General features: G+C 42.7%; 1 protein-coding gene across 4 annotated transcripts; it reads left to right on the top strand.

The window, feature by feature from the left end:
- The first annotated feature begins 2,129 nt into the window (after positions 1–2,129).
- On the top strand, positions 2,130–16,585 carry LOC135091831 (sulfotransferase 1E1-like). Of its 4 annotated transcripts, none has more exons than XM_063989831.1 (8): positions 2,130–2,234; positions 12,132–12,332; positions 12,838–12,983; positions 13,406–13,607; positions 13,940–14,066; positions 14,392–14,558; positions 15,633–15,717; positions 15,914–16,585. In XM_063989831.1, exons 2-8 carry the CDS (start codon positions 12,153–12,155, stop codon positions 16,021–16,023), a joined length of 1,017 nt encoding a protein of 338 aa, XP_063845901.1. In that variant the 5' UTR covers positions 2,130–2,234; positions 12,132–12,152; the 3' UTR covers positions 16,024–16,585. The 4 variants fall into 4 exon arrangements, with proteins under 4 accessions (XP_063845901.1, XP_063845903.1, XP_063845900.1 ...); XM_063989833.1 differs by having other exon boundaries at positions 2,152–2,234; positions 12,135–12,332; XM_063989830.1 differs by lacking the exon at positions 2,130–2,234 and adding an exon at positions 7,861–8,019.
- The last annotated feature ends 915 nt before the right edge of the window (positions 16,586–17,500 follow it).

Raw genomic sequence — 17,500 nt, forward strand, 5'->3', positions numbered from 1 at the left:
TCTCACATACTAATACACCCTGACACACCCTCATATGCTCTCCTTACACCCCGACACACCCTGACACACTATCTCACATACTAATACACCCTGACACACCCTCATATGCTCTCCTTACACCCCGACACATCCTCACACACTATCTCACACACTAATACACCCTGACACACTCCTACATCCTCGCACATCCTTTAACAGACGTCTACGCTCACACACACTCCTACACTTCTACACTCATATACCCTCCCACACGCACGCACACACACACACACCCACGTGCCCTAATTAGCATTCATAGGCACAAAAAGGTCACGAAAGTTTCTCCTTCCTCTCACAATGAACATAACAGCTGAGTCAGTCTGCAAGTTTCCCGGTCAGCAATTATTGACACCCCCTGAGCCGCCGCTATGCAACAAGGGCTTAATTTTAAACCCTCTTTGTTCAACTTTCGCCTCAATGCCACTGGGGTCTTAAGGGCGAGACTCGTGTGGGTTTAGGTGACGAAATGTTGTGGTGGCCTCTGTGGTGTTTTTTTATTCCATTCCTCGAAGTGGTGTGGTTGTGGTTGTAGTTGTGGTGTGCTTGTGGTGTACGCGTCATGTTGCCTCGTTATCTGAAGGTTATTGTCTCCCCTAACAGTAATAGCCAGTTAATGTTCTGTTATTCTGAAGCTTAGTGTTCTCCTACAGGCAACATACAGATCATGTAAAGGTGACTGCTGGCGTGAACTGAGGTAAAGGGTTAGGTAGATATATTTGGATTCATTAGGAGAATTGAGTGTTTCATGTTCCTAATCTTTCTTAGAACACAAACCTCTATCTTAACATGAAGTGGAAGTTTAAAGCACAGATATTTAGTTTTATTAGCAGACTCAAGTGCTTATCTTGATCTTTCTGAGAACACAACACTCACACTTTTACTTGAAGCGTAGAGGTGAAAGCTGAAGGCAAAGATATTTACTCAAGAAACCTAAGTACTTTATATTCCCTATCCTCTTCAGGATAACACTTCACTGAGACACAAGAAGGAAATCCACCGCTACAGAATCCACTATGAAACTCCACAATGATCTACGCCTAACCTAACCTAACCTAACTTAACTTAATCTACCTTAACCCTTTCCTCTTCAGAATAACACGGCACTGAGCCACAAGAATCAAATCCACCACTACAGGATCCACTACAAAACTCCACAAATTTCCACGCGTCCCCAGCAGTCTTCCACCCCCACCCCGATCACCCCACACGAGTCCCCAGCGAATCTTCCTCCCCTGGGGCTCAGTACACCACTTCGCTTCCAAAAAAAAAAAAAAAAAAAAAAAGGATTCTCAAAACCTGTGAATTCTGAGGACATTGCCACGTGCCAGGAGGTGGTGGTGGTGGTGGTGCTGGTGGTGGTGGTGGTGGTGGTGGACAAGATGAAGACATTGTGAAAAAGAATGTGTAGCAGGAAGAACAAGAACAAGAAAGGACAACAACAACAACAACAACAAAAACAAAAACAACAACAACAGCAGCAGCAGCAGCAGCAGAAACACATGATGATGATGATGATGATGATAATAAAACATTCCTTCGTTAACAGAATTTATTAATTAGATTATTTATAATTTATCTATTTTTATCACGCCCCTTCATCTTCCATCGTTTATTTAGGTTCCCTTAACCTCGTACTTTTATTTCGTAAACACTATTCAATCCCCGTACACTAGTACACTCACACCTTCACCTAAATCACTTTAAACAGGTTACCCATAAAAATAAACGTTTTCTTTCACACATGAAGCATCGTTTTCTCTCCCATTACTATCACGGTAACTACACCAAAACAAACCCACTTAATCTTGACCCACGAAAGCTTAAACAGAAGACGGGGATGAGATGGAAAAAGAAAAGGAAAATGAGAAATAAAGCAATAGAAAAGAAAGAAGTGAAAATAAGAACACGGATAATCCTTTTTTTGAGACAGAGACAGACACAGACACAGATAGACAGAGAGAGAGAGAGAGAGAGAGAGAGAGAGAACAAAGGCGGTAAACAGATAGACCAATAAAAGAATGACGATATGGAGAAAAGGGGGCGGAAAAGGGGAGGAGAGGAAATCATGTGAGAAAGGGGGAAAGGGAGGGTTGGAAGTGGGAGGAGCAAAGGTGAGGCGTAGGAATATATACGGCTTAGTCATTCAAGAGTCACCGGGGAGAGGGGAAGGAGCGAAGACTGGATAAGCTTTGACCGTGAGAAAGAGTATTATTTTTTTGTTTTGTGAGAATCTGTGTGATCTTAAAGTGTATGTGTAGCTTTGTGGTGATTTTTCGTGTGTTGTGTTGTGTTGTGTTGTGTTGTTCTGTCGGTTTTGTGAGTGTTGGAGTGAGTTTAAAGTGAGCTTGTGGTTTATTTATCCATAATTTGAGTTGTGTTATGTTTGCGTTGGTTGTTCATGACTGAGTGAGTTTAAATAGTTTATTTATTCGTTTTTGTGTTGTTTGTTTATGTTTGAGTGAGTTTAAATAGTTTACTTATTCGTTTTTTTGTGTTGTTTGTTTATGTTTGAGTGAGTTTAAATAGTTTACTTATTCGTTTTTGTGTTGTTTTATGTGTTTCCGTTGTTTTGTGAGTGTTAAAGTGGCTCTAAGTAAATTTTTAGCTTAATGATTCTTTTTTTGTGTGTGCTGTGTATGCTTTCTCTTCGTTTTTAATTCAAAAGTACTTTCGTGGCTTTTCAGTTAGCCTCACATCACATGAATTAACCTAACCTAATCTCATCTCATTTATCTTTACCTAACCTAATCTTATCTCACCTGTCCTTACCTAACCTCACCTGCCTTTACCTAACCTTACCTATCATCAAGTACCGTCCGTCACCTTGCCTCACCTTATCTCACCTGTCCTTACCTAACCTCACCTGCCTTTACCTAACCTTACCTAGCATCAAGTACCGTCCGTCACCTTGCCTCACCTTATGTCACCTGTCCTTACCTAACCTCACCTGCCTTTACCTAACCTTACCTAGCATCAAGTACCGTCCGTCACCTTGCCTCACCTTATGACACCTGTCCTTACCTAACCTCACCTGCCTTTACCTAACCTTACCTAGCATCAAGTACCGTCCGTCACCTTGCCTCACCTTATGACACCTGTTCTTACCTAACCTCACCTGCCTTTACCTAACCTCAACTAGCCTTACCCCTACCTTGATTTACGTACCCTCACCTGAGTCACGTATCCTCACCTGGGCTCATTAACCTGAAGGGACGCATGGGGTAAGATCAAGATAAACATTAGTGACGCTTATTGATGGATCTGTTGATGGGATCGCTTAAGTTGCCATATTCACACAAGTACAGGGAATAAAAAGATGATCGAGATATAAAACAAAATTAAATACATACTCGAGGGTTTTTGTTGTGTGAAGTGCCGTGATGTCTGATCTTTAAACTTTCCATTGCCGCTAAAATTTCAGGGATGAGTTGTCGTATTGTTTTTATCTCTTCCACCACGCAGGTACTGTTGGCATTACCGGGATCTGTTTGTGCTTTGTTTGATCTACTCTCACTACTAAATAAACACAGAAATCTATCACTTTTCACTTATTCTTGCTGGTCTCTTTAGTACTTCAGCAGCTAAGAAGTGACAAAAATTATGACTCGTCTTTGTTTCCTGTCGTGTTTTTGGCATTACTGGGGCCTGTGTGTGCTTTGTTTAATCTTCTCTTACTACTAAATAAACATGGAAACCTATCACCTCTTAGACACTCATTCTTGCTGTAGTCTCTTTAATACATTAGTAGCTGAGAAATGACAAAAAAAATTCACTTCCCATTCCGTATTACTGTATTTATGAGTTATGGTGTAATGTAAGAGAGAGACTAGAACAGTGAAAGGTTTAAAGTTCACAGTTCTCATACCTACCCTCTTAATATTCCAGTGATAAGCTGTCAGTGTTGTTTTTCAAGCGTTTCCTCCTCCTATATCAGACAAGTAGCATCCGCTTCAGCTAGTTTGAAGTGGTTCAGATACGACGAGGATGTGTTAGAGAGCCGAGGAATCGAAGAAAACGTCAAAAACATCCCTCATATGTTTCCTGGTCCAGTCTGAAGCAATGCAAACAAGCTGAGGTGAATCTGCTTGTTTGAACTGATTGAGGGAGGACAAAGCATTATTTAAGCTTTTTTTCTTGGTTTTTCCATATCAGAACGGAAAAGAAAACGGTGAAAAAAATAAAAAAGAAAATCATCAATGTTACCTAGTCCAATCTCAAGCAGTGTAAACAAGCTGCGGCGAATCTGCTTGTCTGGAGTGCTTGAGATAGGAAGAGACAATATTTGAGGTGTTGTATTGCTTTTTTTTTTCTTTCATTTCATATCACAGCCGAGGAAAAAAACGATAAAAAATGTCAAATGTTTCATCATGCTATCTCATATGAATGTCGCTGCTTGTCTGAACTGCTCAAGATAGAACGAGACTTTTCTTTCCTCTTCCCCGTATCAACGCTGAAGTAAACTGTAAAATAATCTTCAAAGGTCTGCCGTCTCTTCCCTCACGCACTGCCAACAAGCTGGAGTGAAAGTTACTGCAGGTTTTCAATGATAACATAAAGTGAAGGTTGAAAACATCTGCTATAACTACGCGTGGCCTCTGTGCTCATTGTGTCACCGTCAACCTGCATCACAATAAGGATAAATTAAAGGAAAGATAAATAAACACGCGACGGGAATTTTTAACACTCCAAACAGAAAGTGAGGATGAATTATCAAGACATTTCACTTAATTCTGGCTCTGGAACTGTCATCTTAACCCTTTCACTGCGATACGAGACAGTTAACAGCACCAGAAGTAATGCATGAAATCTTTATAAGCATCTACAGGAAAGAAGGGGCTTAAAATGAACATCCTTTACAATTTCTATCCAGTTTGAAGATTGGAGGTGGCTGTAGAACAAATAAAGATATCTCACAGTGATTAGTAATTAAGGAGGTGTATCAAAAAGCAAAGGGTTAACTGACTCCGACCCTGTGGTGGCACACTACTACAGGGACATCCGGTTCTCTGTTTGTACGTCCCCAAGATTTCCCCGCGTGATGAAATGACAGGAATTTTACATCACCGAGACAAAAAAAAAAAAAAAAAAAAAAAAAAAACATGAGAAAGTGATTACTCATCTCCCTGGCCTTTGATAGCAAACCTCGTGAGTTCAGATGCTATTTTAGTAATGCTTATCTTCGGTGCGGGTAAAAAAAAAAACATTGAGACAAGTTTGGTGAGGTGTCAATGGTACCACCTCTTGAACAACATATTTTTCCTTTCTTCAGTTCTTCGTTTGGTTTCCCTCGTGTATCAGGGCCAGAACGGTGCCTCCTAACGAAGAACTATGATTTGACACCCGTTACCCAGAGTGGCCCTTACTACCCTCGGGGCCAGGATTCGAACCCACGCGCCTTATCACCCGTTAGTCACCGAAAGCGCGCGTGATCCCACTGTACTATGTTGACCACTAGTTTCATCCCATAGTACGGTTCTTAAAATGGTCTCAAGTCAGTGTTGAGTTATGATGTTACTATGATAATGCAACACTTCACGATACCAAGAACAGTGTATGGGATCTTTATAAGCATCTACACGGAAACAAGGAAGGGACTGGCAGCTTCAATTGTAGACTTTCCCACGAGTTTTCTTGCCCTAGAGGTTAATGTCATAAATTCTACCCAAGAGGGGATCTGAAAACAAAATAAACAAATCCGGTACAGAGAAAAAAGACAATAACGAGAAGAATAGTGAACGAATGAAGATTACAAGAAAAGTAGTTACGAAAGGCAATAAAGAAAAATACCAGAAAAAGTGGGGAAAAGAGCTTGAAATGAGCCCTCCACTTTATTGTTATCATGCAGATTATATTTTCACCGGTTGCCGTGGGAGGCTTATCACAGTGCGGTATCTTATCTGGTATTACGTGGCGCATGTGACCTGAAGGGAGAACCGATGCACTCCATATACCACACCTACTTACGAGTACCTATCTGCCGGAAACGAGACGTCTACACCCACCCACACACTCACACACACACACACTCACACACACACACACACACACACACACACACACGCCTCACAGCATCGCCTAATGTTTGTCCAAAGAACGCCACCAGCTGTTTTGAGTCCGAACAATAACATTTGCCTGCCAGGAAGCACGGAGCGGATGTTTGGTGAATAACATAAAGCACAAATGCAAGAAAAGAACAAGACTTTTTTTTTCTCTCCCTCGCCTGAGCGCCACCTGGAAAATTACTTGAGTCAGATTAAGTTTAGTTTGTGTTGATTTTGTTTATTGGATTTAATATTGTGTTATTTGGAAAGTTTGTTATCTATTCAAGAAGTCACACTGGTGGTTGAATTAGCAGTTGATTGTTAAGAGTGTTTATTGAAGTTATCAGAAATTGTTTAGCTGAGAAGTTCATGGTTAAGTTAGCTTAGGTTATTTAGTTGACAGGTTAGTGGTTATTATCATTCTAGTACAAATGATTGCTTAGTTTTGTTAAAATAGTTATGATTGAGTTACCCTAGTGTTTGCAATTAATGATTGAAAAGTTAAATATAAAAGTTTTGAGAAGTTAAATATAAAAGTTTTGATAAGTTAAATGTAAAAGTTTTGAAAAGTTAAATATAAAAGTTTTGAGAAGTTAAATATAAAAGTTTCGAGAAGTTAAATATAAAAGTTTCGAGAAGTTAAATACAAAAGTTTCGAGAAGTTTAATATAAAAGTTTTGAGAAGTTAAATATAAAAGTTTCGAGAAGTTAAATATAAAAGTTTCGAGAAGTTTAATATAAAAGTTTCGAGAAGTTAAATACAAAAGTTTCGGGAAGTTTTCTGAGCAGAGTTTTGATCAGTTTCAGAGTTACAATCGATGCTCCAGAAGTTCATGAGCAGTCCCGAGCCACGTTTCATGAGTTCAGTGGAGTTGTAATCGCTTTCAGAAGGCAAGTGGAGGTGTAATAGAGACTGTTCAGGAGTATAATAATGAAGAGTAGCAAAAATGGAGGTGTGGCAGAGACAGATGGTTCAGGAGTAAAATAATGAAGATGTAATCGTTGCAGAAGTAATCTCAAGAGTCATGTAAATTTTAAGATAAATTAATCCGTAAGAGTTGATGAAATTGATATAACTAGGAAGACTAATAAAAGAGAAATTGTTGCAGGCATTAAGAACGAACGATAGGAAAGAAATTAAAAGAAAAAACTAGTACCCCTTTTCCCGTTTTCTTTAAGAGGAGATGATTCACGTATAAAGCAAAATAGTTTTAGAATTCTCCTTTTCCATCACTTCATACATTAATAACCAAAACACCTGCCTGATTAAGCATATGCCCTCCCCTTACACACCTGCCTAATCATTAACATTACGCAGGTAAGCACACTAGAACACCAGTCACACCTAAGTCACACCTTTACTTCTTGACCGTCAGACACTCAAGGACGCTGAGCCAAAGTGATTGCGACAGTAAGGAAAATAAATAATGAAATAGCAGTCACCATTTTAACCCCTTCATGACAGCGAATGAGAGTGAAAGGAGATGGCGAAGTGCAAGTTCCATATAATGCTTTTAGTGCTTCAGATAACACGGTAATTTATCACCATGGGAGCATAGGAAAGTGGTCACTGATAGATGGGGTTTGAACCTCCGCCACTCAGCTCTTCACCCTTCATCTCCCTGTATCTCTTCCTCCCTCCTTCCATATGCTCCTCCCAGCCAGCTATTATCACCACCTTCACCACACCCCCTACTCCTTCACTCCACTGTACCTCCTCCTCCTCCTCCCTCCTTCCACTTGCTCCTCCCAGCCAGCCACCATCGCACACCTTCCCCGCACTCCCCACCCCTTCACCCCACTGTACCTCCTCCTCCTCCTCCTCCTCCTCCTCCCCCTTGCTCCTCCCAGCCACCCGCTACCACAACCCTGCTGCTCCTCAGTTCGTCCCCCATCGTACACTCGTTCACAACCACAGCTCCTCGTTCTAAAACCCTTGGTAAGTGTGTGTGTGTGTGTGGTAGTGGTGGTAGTGGTGGTGGTAGTGGCTGTGGGTGATACTAACAACATGCACATACGCAAATACGCACCAGAACTTTTAATGAAATGTATGTAAGAATAATAATCTTGTATATAACTTTGTGGTTATAGATTACCATAGTTACTTATAATTACCGAATCATTTGTATGTATCTTTGGCTTCCGTTCACGAGTGGAAATGATAGTGGTAATGATTCTGTGCAATAGTGAAGATGAGCGTGATAATGATGGTGGTGATGGTGATGCTGATAGTGGCGATGATAGTGATGAAAAGTGATAATGTAAAACAGTGTAAATGATGGTAATAAGACCGTGATACTGACTGATAGTGATAGTAATAATGACAGTGCAAAAATAGTTAACTGACAGTGAAAATGAAAGCAGGAAATAGTGAAAATTATATACTGATAGTGGTAACATGATAATGAAAATGAATAGATATAGTACGATAGAGGAAATGACTAGGTGTAGTAAGATAGTGAACATGACTAGGTGTGGCGACTGTCCGGGGAAGTTGCAACACAGCACCCAGAGACAACAGACTGACAGAACAAACGAGAAAGAAGGAAAATATCATCAGTAACTTACAACACCGTGACTTTCCGGCGATGACTTGTAGAAAGGCAGGGCGGATGTATACAAGCAATTCATGACTCTAAGGCGGGAATTAATCTAGCATTCCACTTGTAATGAGAGGACCAGATATGCACAGCCTCGTAAAGAACGTAAGGGGAGCTGCAGCACGTGATCAGGCATACACGTGGCAGCCCCTCTTTACAGTAAAACCTTCCCATTGTTAACCATGCATGACTCTCCCTATTAATTCAACTCTTAACCTGATTACTGATTCTATTCTATTCATCCACCAGTTTCTTCAGGTCTCGTATCTAAATATTAATGTTATCAAGCTCTGCGCTAACATCACTGAGTCTATTCCATTCATCTACCACTGTGATAATGAAGATGAAAGTAATGTATGATTAAATAAGATACAGTATTATAGACCAGGATCATCATGACAAGAATGAAGTTGTAGATGTGTAATGATGACCGGTGACCAAGAGTGTCGAGAAGGTTTCGTATGCTGTAAACTGCGCAATTATAGAGGGGGGGAGTGTAATGGGAGAGGAGAGGTGAATGATGGTGAAAAGTGGCAAAGATGAAACTGATGTGTGATTTAGCGTTATGTGAACTGTATAACGTAAATATCAGTGTAAATATCATGCGGAACCTTATCAAGATGGCAAGGATAAGGTGTAAAGTGATGAGAGGTGATAGGAGTGCGTGCGTGCGTTGGTGTGTGTGCGCATGTCATTCCTAGGTAACTCATGCTGAGGAAATAAAAAAAAGGGAACATATCATAACAGTAACAATAGAATGGTGAACTATTGCATGTGATGGCTGGACGGTACCCAGATACTCAGATAGAAGAGTCTCCCTCAGCATGTCAGGTAAAAGAAAACGGAACGATTACCAGTCTGTGGATTTTAAGTATTCTAAAGCATTTCTGGCCACACCTTTACTACACTCAGAAGATACGAGTTTCCAGGTGTGCTTTTACGGTTCAAGTGATAGATTAACGAGATTTCTACATTATTAAGAGGAGAAACACTTGAGATCCCACCTAATCATTCGTGGGGCCTTTAAAAATAATCGTGATAAAGTGGCAGGAGTTTTAAGGGTGTTTTTAAAGTTCTAGTGGCAGATTAACAACATTTCTATATTATTAACATGACAAACCCTCTTGCGAACCCTGCTCCTCATCATCTGTGTGCTCTTTGAAATTTGTCGTGAAGTTACACTAGTTTTTAAGGGTGTTTTTACAGTTCTAGTGACAGATTAACACGATTTCTACATCAACAACAGGAGAAACACACTTGCAAACATGGCTAATCATCTCTGTGGCCTTGGAAAATACTCTTGGTTAAGTGATAAGGAAAGAGCAAGGCGTTTCTGAATAATGAACTGTGTCTCTGTGCCCTACCGAGTGCAGGTGTCCTCTCAAGTACAGGTGTCCTCGCGGTCCCTTCATCAGCAGGGTATGTAATAAAAAGCAACGTCTGGGGTGAAGATAAGGATAACGAGTGTACTTAAGGGAGGCGTGTACACCTTTCTCTCCCTGCTGATAGCGCCCCTTGTCCCCAAAAAGAGGCCAAGTTACGTATTCTTGCACCATTCTCACATCTGGAATTTATAAAGGACGAAAGATAATTATTTGGGTTCTCGTGGGCGTTAATCTACCACTAAAATCATAAACTCCCTTGAAAAAGCTCCGGTCCTTCATTTATTTATTTTTTTTAATGACTATGCAGAGTTCGTGTTAAACTACCATTAAAATCACGCACCCATCCTTGAAACGTTACATGAATTATATATTTCCAGATAATGATGCGGAATTCGTGTTAAAGCATCACTAGAATCATGAACTGCTTGAAAAATCCAGTTGCTTTGCTTTTCTCCATGGAAGACGCACAATTTGTTAAACCATCACTAAACAAACACTTCTCACCACTCCAGTAACTCCCACTAGAGGCCATTGAAAGGGGTGAAAAATCGTGTTCTCTCCAGTAACTCCCACTAGAGGCGATTGAAAGGGGTGAAAAATCGTGTTCTCTCCAGTAACTCCCACTAGAGGCGATTGAAAGGGGTGAAAAATCGTGTTCTCTCCAGTAACTCCCACTAGAGGCGATTGAAAGGGGTGAAAATCGTGTTCTCTCCAGTAACTCCCACTAGAGGCCATTGAAAGGGGTGAAAAATCGTGTTCTCTCCAGTAACTCCCCCTAGAAGCGATTGAAAGGGGTGAAAATCGTGTTTCCTCCAGTAACTCCCCCTAGAGGCGATTGAAAGGGGTGAAAATCGTGTTTCCTCCAGTAACTCCACTAGAGGCGATTGAAAGGGGTGAAAAATCGTGTTTCCTCCAGTAACTCCCACTAGAGGCGATTGAAAGGGGTGAAAATCGTGTTTCCTCCAGTAACTCCCCCAAGAGGCGATTGAAAGGGGTGAAAAATCGTGTTCTTTCCAGTAACTCCCCCTAGAAGCGATTGAAAGGGGTGAAAAATCGTGTTTCCTCCAGTAACTCCCCTAGAGGCCATTGAAAGGGGTGAAAAATCGTGTTCTCTCCAGTAACCCCCACTAGAGGCGATTGAAAGGGGTGAAAAATCGTGTTCCCTCCAGTAACTCCACTAGAGGTGATTGGAAGTAGAGGTAAAAAATCGTGTTCCCAAAAGTTTCGCCGTCTTATCTCACCTACATGCTCAAGTGGAACCCATCAACCCTTTCACTTTGATACGAGACCGCCATCCCTACCATATGTAAGGTATGAAATCTTTATAAGATCTGCAAGAAAGTTATGAAAATAGATTTTGCAATTTCTATCTAGTTTAAATATTGGATGTGACTGTAAAAACAAGTAAAGATGTTTCAGAATGACTGGTAATTAGGGAGACGTGTACCAAGTGACAAAAGGTTTCACAATTACAGTGGCAGTTCATCAAGGTTTCTGCTCTAATGACAGAAGGAAGCTGAGAACCTGGTGAATCTCTGACCTTTGAAGCCATGATAGGAGAGCGATTAACAGTACAAGCCTACATAAGCGGTCGGATTACGAGTTATCTCCAGCATAAGTTTCCGCGTGGCTGGGAACTAATCTCCGTACTTAGCGTGTATTAAGGCTGTGATGGAGACGGCCAAGGTGGAGGTCAGGGGTACTAGTGATGTCAGGAAAGGCTAAAGTTGTTTCTGGAGCAATTTTCTGGCCCTTTATAGACCCCTCAAGCATTACTGGTTACCCTCACGACGCACCCTCCCTCGGACAGTACCGCCGTAATGTGCAGCACTCCTCTCCTACATTAGTGTTGCGCGACAGCACCAGAATTGAAAGTAAATAGATTTGTCTCTGTCCCTGTCATCGGTCACTCACGCGCCACAAGACAGAGCACAGCCTGACATGCCACCTCTCCTACATCAGTAATGAACGACAGCCGCCAGGACCAAAAGTCAACAGGTCCATCTCTCTACAGCACTCAGGTGGCACTGCAGTACATAACACACCTTTACTCTGCTCTCCTCCAGCAGTGAGTGACAGCCAGCAACATGAGTAAGACCAAACTGCTCAGCGGTCACGAGGCGGTGCCGCTCACGCTGGAGGAGCAGAAGGAGATCATGGACACGGGCGTGGTTTTCCCGTGTGCCATGGTGCGCCTGCAGCCTGATGGGTGGCTGCTGCCGGACCCCATGGTCACCAAGTACTGCGACAAGGTGTACAACTTTAAGGTGAGTGAGCAGTACAGGTGTCATTAGTGTTATTGAGGCGTACTGCTCTCATTGCCACTGTTATATTAATGTCAGATTTAAGAGCAGCACCACGCGGCGTAACGGATGTGCCAATTACTGTCCCGTGTAGTGCTGTGACCCTCCCTCCCCCACAGCGAGGCCTGGCAGTAGTAAGCATCTCACTCCCTCAGCCATGCCTCAATATAACTCCACTCTGCCAAGCTTGCCACCTTCCACTATAACATCCACGCCAGTTAGTGTCACGCGGAGTGTTATGACCCTCTCGTCCCTACAGTAAGGCTTAGCACCAGTGAGCGCTGCCTCAATATAACACTATTTGGCTAACTTTATGAGACGCCCTTCACCATTGCCCGCCGCTGCATTTTATCTCCCCCTCCTCCCTTCCTCCTGCTTCAATATACACGACACTGCTACGTTTATGAGTCCCCCCCGCCACCCCAGTTCCTCCCTACCATGTCCCCTTCTCTCCCTTCCCCCCTTACAGTTCCGGCCGGACGACCTGGTGGTGATGTCCTACCCGAAGTCCGGAACCACGTGGATGCAGGAGATTTTGTGGACAATGGTACACAATCCGGACCTAAACCATCCTGAGACCAACACGCCCATCCTAAACCGTTCGCCGGATATTTCGTGAGTGGACCCTCTCCGCCCCACATCCCCCCCCCCCACAAACACACACAGACAGTAGTGGTTCAGTTTAAATTTATAGAAAAAAACGGTCATATTCATTCTAGCTGGTCCCTTTTCACATCCAGTCTTCTAAATCTTCCAATCTTTCCAGTCAGTACTACAAAACCCATTTTTTTTTTTTTCTTTTCCAGTCACTGCTTCAAATATCCCATAACCCTTTCAGCCATTCGTTCAAAATTCCCACATTTCCAGTTACCCTTGCTAAATTAACAATCTTCCCAGCCATCATAATTTTTACGAGTCCTGTTAACTTTCCATAATCTTTCCAACCAGTACGCCAAACATTCTCTTAACCTTCCAGTCAATCCTCCGAACATAAAACAAAAAACACACAATCCCATAACCTAAAACCCTCTTTCCAGGTTCGACTTCATTTTCGACTCCCAAGTGACTCAGTTCCTTAAGTTCGAAGCATTCCGGAAATGGTTCACAGAGGTTTGCCCGGATCGGCGCACGGAGGACGGGATCATGCTGCAAATCACTGAGCTTATGTCCGGACGTAGAATTATCAAAAGTCATCTGCCGCTGTCTCTCATGGCGCCAGATTTCCTCGACAAGGCAAAGGTGAGATGCGAGCGCTAATTATGACTGGCACACCTGATGCTCCGTCCCTTCAGGTATCACTGTGACCTAACTCCTTGCTTTTTATGTATGAGGGGCACTAGCTAAGGTCAACAAAGAGTGAAAAAGGTCAACTGAAAGGTCTAATTTTGCTGTTACGGGGAGAAGTGGGTCGTTTTATAGTCTTTCCCTCACCTGTGCCTTATCCATCTCCCCTGATACTGATAGCTGAGCCCCGTCCCTCACCTGTCCCTTACCTGATACTAATGACTGATACCTGAACCCCTTCCCCTACACCTGTGCTTCACCTGCCTCTCACCTGGCGTCTTCTACAGGTGGTGTATATGATGAGGAACCCCAAGGACGTGATTGTCTCCTACTTCAACATGATGATGAAAATAAATGTGGGTGAATTCTCTTCCGCTTTCGAGTCCTTCACCAGAAGTTTCATGCAGGATAACCGTGAGTGTGGTGGTGGTGGTGGTGGTGGTGGTGGTGGTGGGGATCTCTGCTTTGTTTTTTTTGTTTTTTGTGTGTGTGTGTGTCTTTGAGAGAGAGAGAGAGAGAGAGAGAGAGTCATGTTTAATCTCTACTAATGAGAATAAAGCATTGGTTAGGTTTACATTTTTCTTTATGTCCTTTATGTTGTTGTGTACTCAAATAATCCTGAATAAAGCTTCTATTAGATTAAGATAAGTTGCAGCTTCCCTCATGTCTTTAAATAACCCTAATGGGAGAACAAAAGGTTAAATATGGTTGGTTACTGACGCGCTGTGGTCCCCGGCAGTTATCTTCGGGCCGTACTGGCGTCACGTGCAGGAGGCGTGGGAGCAGCGGGACCACCCCAACATGCGCTTTGTCTTCTACGAGGAGCTCAAGGCTGACACTATGACTCACCTGCAACGCCTCAACGACTTCACCGGAGCAGACCTCACCCAGAGCCAGCTGGACGCCGTGAGTGTGCAGGCGCGAGCTGTCTGTCTGTTTGTCGTTCTTTTATGTCTATCAATCTATCTGTCTTTGTCTATCGAAATAACTAACCATCTACCCGCCTATCTCTAGTATCATTATCTCACTGTATTAGGTGGTTAGATTAGATCAGTGTATGGACAAAGAATCGATAAGGACGATAAGACACTACACAAAGACGACCACGTGTAACCCTGATGGCTGCTTTCCCTAATCCTCGACCCTTACCCAACACAACATTACAACCCGTATTCTTCACACAAACCCTTCACACGAGTCCACGCGAGGCAGGGTGGCGGGAGAGAGAGAGAGCGAGCGGCGGTGAGGTATTGCAGTGGTTGGCAATAATGAAGAATTTACTCTACGCAACCCTTCCGACGTTGCCTCCAGTAATGGGCGGGCCAGGCGGGCGGGGCGCAACGGAAACACCCACTTATGAATGAGTTCCGGGCAATTTTCCACCGATTTTTAGGCTACAGAGAGGAAGGCCAGTCGATGTGGAGGCCTCTTATGATTGCTTAGCTGCAATTGTGCCATGTACGTATTGTTTACTGTTCAGCCTTCGAGTCTGCGAGGTGGCTCAGTCGGCAGTGTGTCAGGAACGCTGCGCTCTTCCTCCACGACTGTTTTCAAAGGGCACAGAGATGATTAGCCAGGTTCTCAAGAGTGTTTCTCCTGTTGGTAATGTGAAAAGGAGTGCAGCAGTGGATTCCTTGCCTCCTACTTTCCTACAGAGCCTTGAGCATAGCAGGATATTGCTTTTGTTATTGTGATGTGTGTGTGTGTGTGTGTGTGTGTGTGTGTGTTCAGCCAGGCACCTCCTCCCGCCACTCGTGCTGAAATCACTCAGGGGACTAAATTAACATCATTCAACTTTTGTTTTTAACTTTTTTTCTGTGATTAATTCCCTAATGATCTTTATATAACTCAACTATTTATCCCTCTCCCTCTCCCTCTCTCTCTCTCTCTCTCTCTCTCTCTCTCTCTCTCTCTCTCTCTCTCTCTCTCTCTCTCTCTCTCTCTCCCTCTCTGTCTGTCTGTCTGTCTCTCTCTCTACAGGTGGCGCGTCACACTTCATTTAGCAGCATGAAGGGGAGAGGAGAACCAATGAAAGATGGACTGTTCACTAACTTCTTCAGGAAAGGTGTGTGGGTGTGGATGATTGTGGATGGGTGTGGATGAGTGGGAGCGTAACTTTGTCTGTCTGTCTGTGCGTATGTGCATATGCATATATTTAATCAACTCCACCTAACCAAACCAAACCAAATCAAACCAAACGTAATTTAACCTAACCTAATCCACCTCCTCCTCCTCCTCCTCCTCCTCCTCCACCCACGCAGGCACGTCGGGGGGGTGGAAGAGTCACTTCACGCCGGAGCTGGAGCAGGAGATGGACGAGTGGATAGAGAAACACACCACCAACAACGGCATGAATTTTAAGGTGGAATGATGTTGGATTCACACTCGTCTCTAGATGGATTCAAGCTTTCCCTTCCTGATCCGTGACTTCAACTCCTCTTCCCCTTGACTTCCTCTTCCCCTTGACTACTTCTACTTCTTTGTTTGTCCGCGTCTCACCTTCACGTTCAGAAAAAGAGAAGAAACACGCAGGGAAAGAATATAAAAAGAGTATCTGTCATAGTTTCACGATTACCTCCACCCTCGTTAACTCTTTCACCCCTTTACCTGTCCGCGTCCTTACCTTGTCATTTAGGAAGGAACTGAGGGGAGACACAACAGAAGAATAGGAGAAACATGCATGGTAACTTAAATCCTATTCTACTTTCAATATTATCTTCTCCATCCCTCCTTGTCTACCTCCAAATGGGCGTGATTTTAATGTTCTCGATACACTGATTGATGAAGCCGATTTTGTGCGCTCTTATTGCTATTTTCTTTTGTATTTTTTTGTGGTAGTGTAGAGAGAGCTGGTGGTTGTGCCATCACGGTATCAACTGCCCAGATACTCGTTGTAGATGTGTTGATAATAAATTCATTCTTATCATTGTGTACTGGCGTGTCTAATTAACCAAGAGTTACTGAACGATTTGAGGTAATGGGTTATTTGTGTGTTATCTCGTGTGTCTACATTATTCTTGCTGCTGAGATCATTAACTAATTACCCTTGTTACTGAATTAATGAACTATATATATATACATTTTTTTTTAATGAACAATAGACGAAGAAAGGCCAGGAAATAAAGAATTCCTAATTATCTCCTAAATATAAGAAAATACTAAAGAAGAGGCATTTCAGGACTTAATTCTTCAGTTCTTGTAGCAAATGAGATGCAGTGATTCCAAGGAGCAAGTATTCATATTTCAGAGTGACAGAACACACATACTTGCTGTGTAGTGAAATAAGACTTAATATCCTCCACATTATATTCTGCCAGCACCAAAACGACACGTAATAATTCCCAGGTACCGCCACACACCTGAGCGTTTTAATGAGAGCGTGTATCAGGAATGGAATCGAAGCCTCCTTAGTGAACGTCGCCGCGCGCTGAGTCCATTAAAAGTGAACTAAACTTGCACCATTACCGTCCATCTGATGCCACCAATATTATGCACCACGTGGCACGCCTGAGTTACGGTGTGTGGGCGCGCGAGTACACTAAAGGAAAGGAATTATAACCTGAGAAAGAAAGGGAAGCTGCAACAAGATGGTAAGCCAGTATGCACATCATCTTTATTTCTTTATCTTACTTTAGTCTATATTTCAGGAACAAAGAGCGTATGGGGGGTTAACATAAGCATTCAGATGAGACGATAAGAGCACAAGAGAAGCAAAAACGTAAGAAAAAACAGAAGAGAAGTTAGAATAAGCTATTAAACCTACACATTTTTGCAAGTTTTCGTTCTTACTTCAATCTTCATTTCAAGAACTAAATAAGGGAAGCTGCAAAAAAACCATCAACCAAAAA

Source organism: Scylla paramamosain, chromosome 38 (genome assembly GCF_035594125.1).
Source record: "Scylla paramamosain isolate STU-SP2022 chromosome 38, ASM3559412v1, whole genome shotgun sequence".
Classification (NCBI taxonomy): domain Eukaryota; kingdom Metazoa; phylum Arthropoda; class Malacostraca; order Decapoda; family Portunidae; genus Scylla; species Scylla paramamosain.

Coding starts and splice junctions, on each gene's coding strand:
- LOC135091831 (XM_063989831.1), top strand. CDS start 12,153: ATGAGTAAGACCAAACTGCTCAGCGGTCACGAGGCGGTGCCGCTCACG. Junction 12,333..12,837: donor ACAAGGTGTACAACTTTAAG/GTGAGTGAGCAG, acceptor CCCCCCTTACAG/TTCCGGCCGGACGACCTGGT. Junction 14,067..14,391: donor AAGTTTCATGCAGGATAACC/GTGAGTGTGGTG, acceptor GGTCCCCGGCAG/TTATCTTCGGGCCGTACTGG.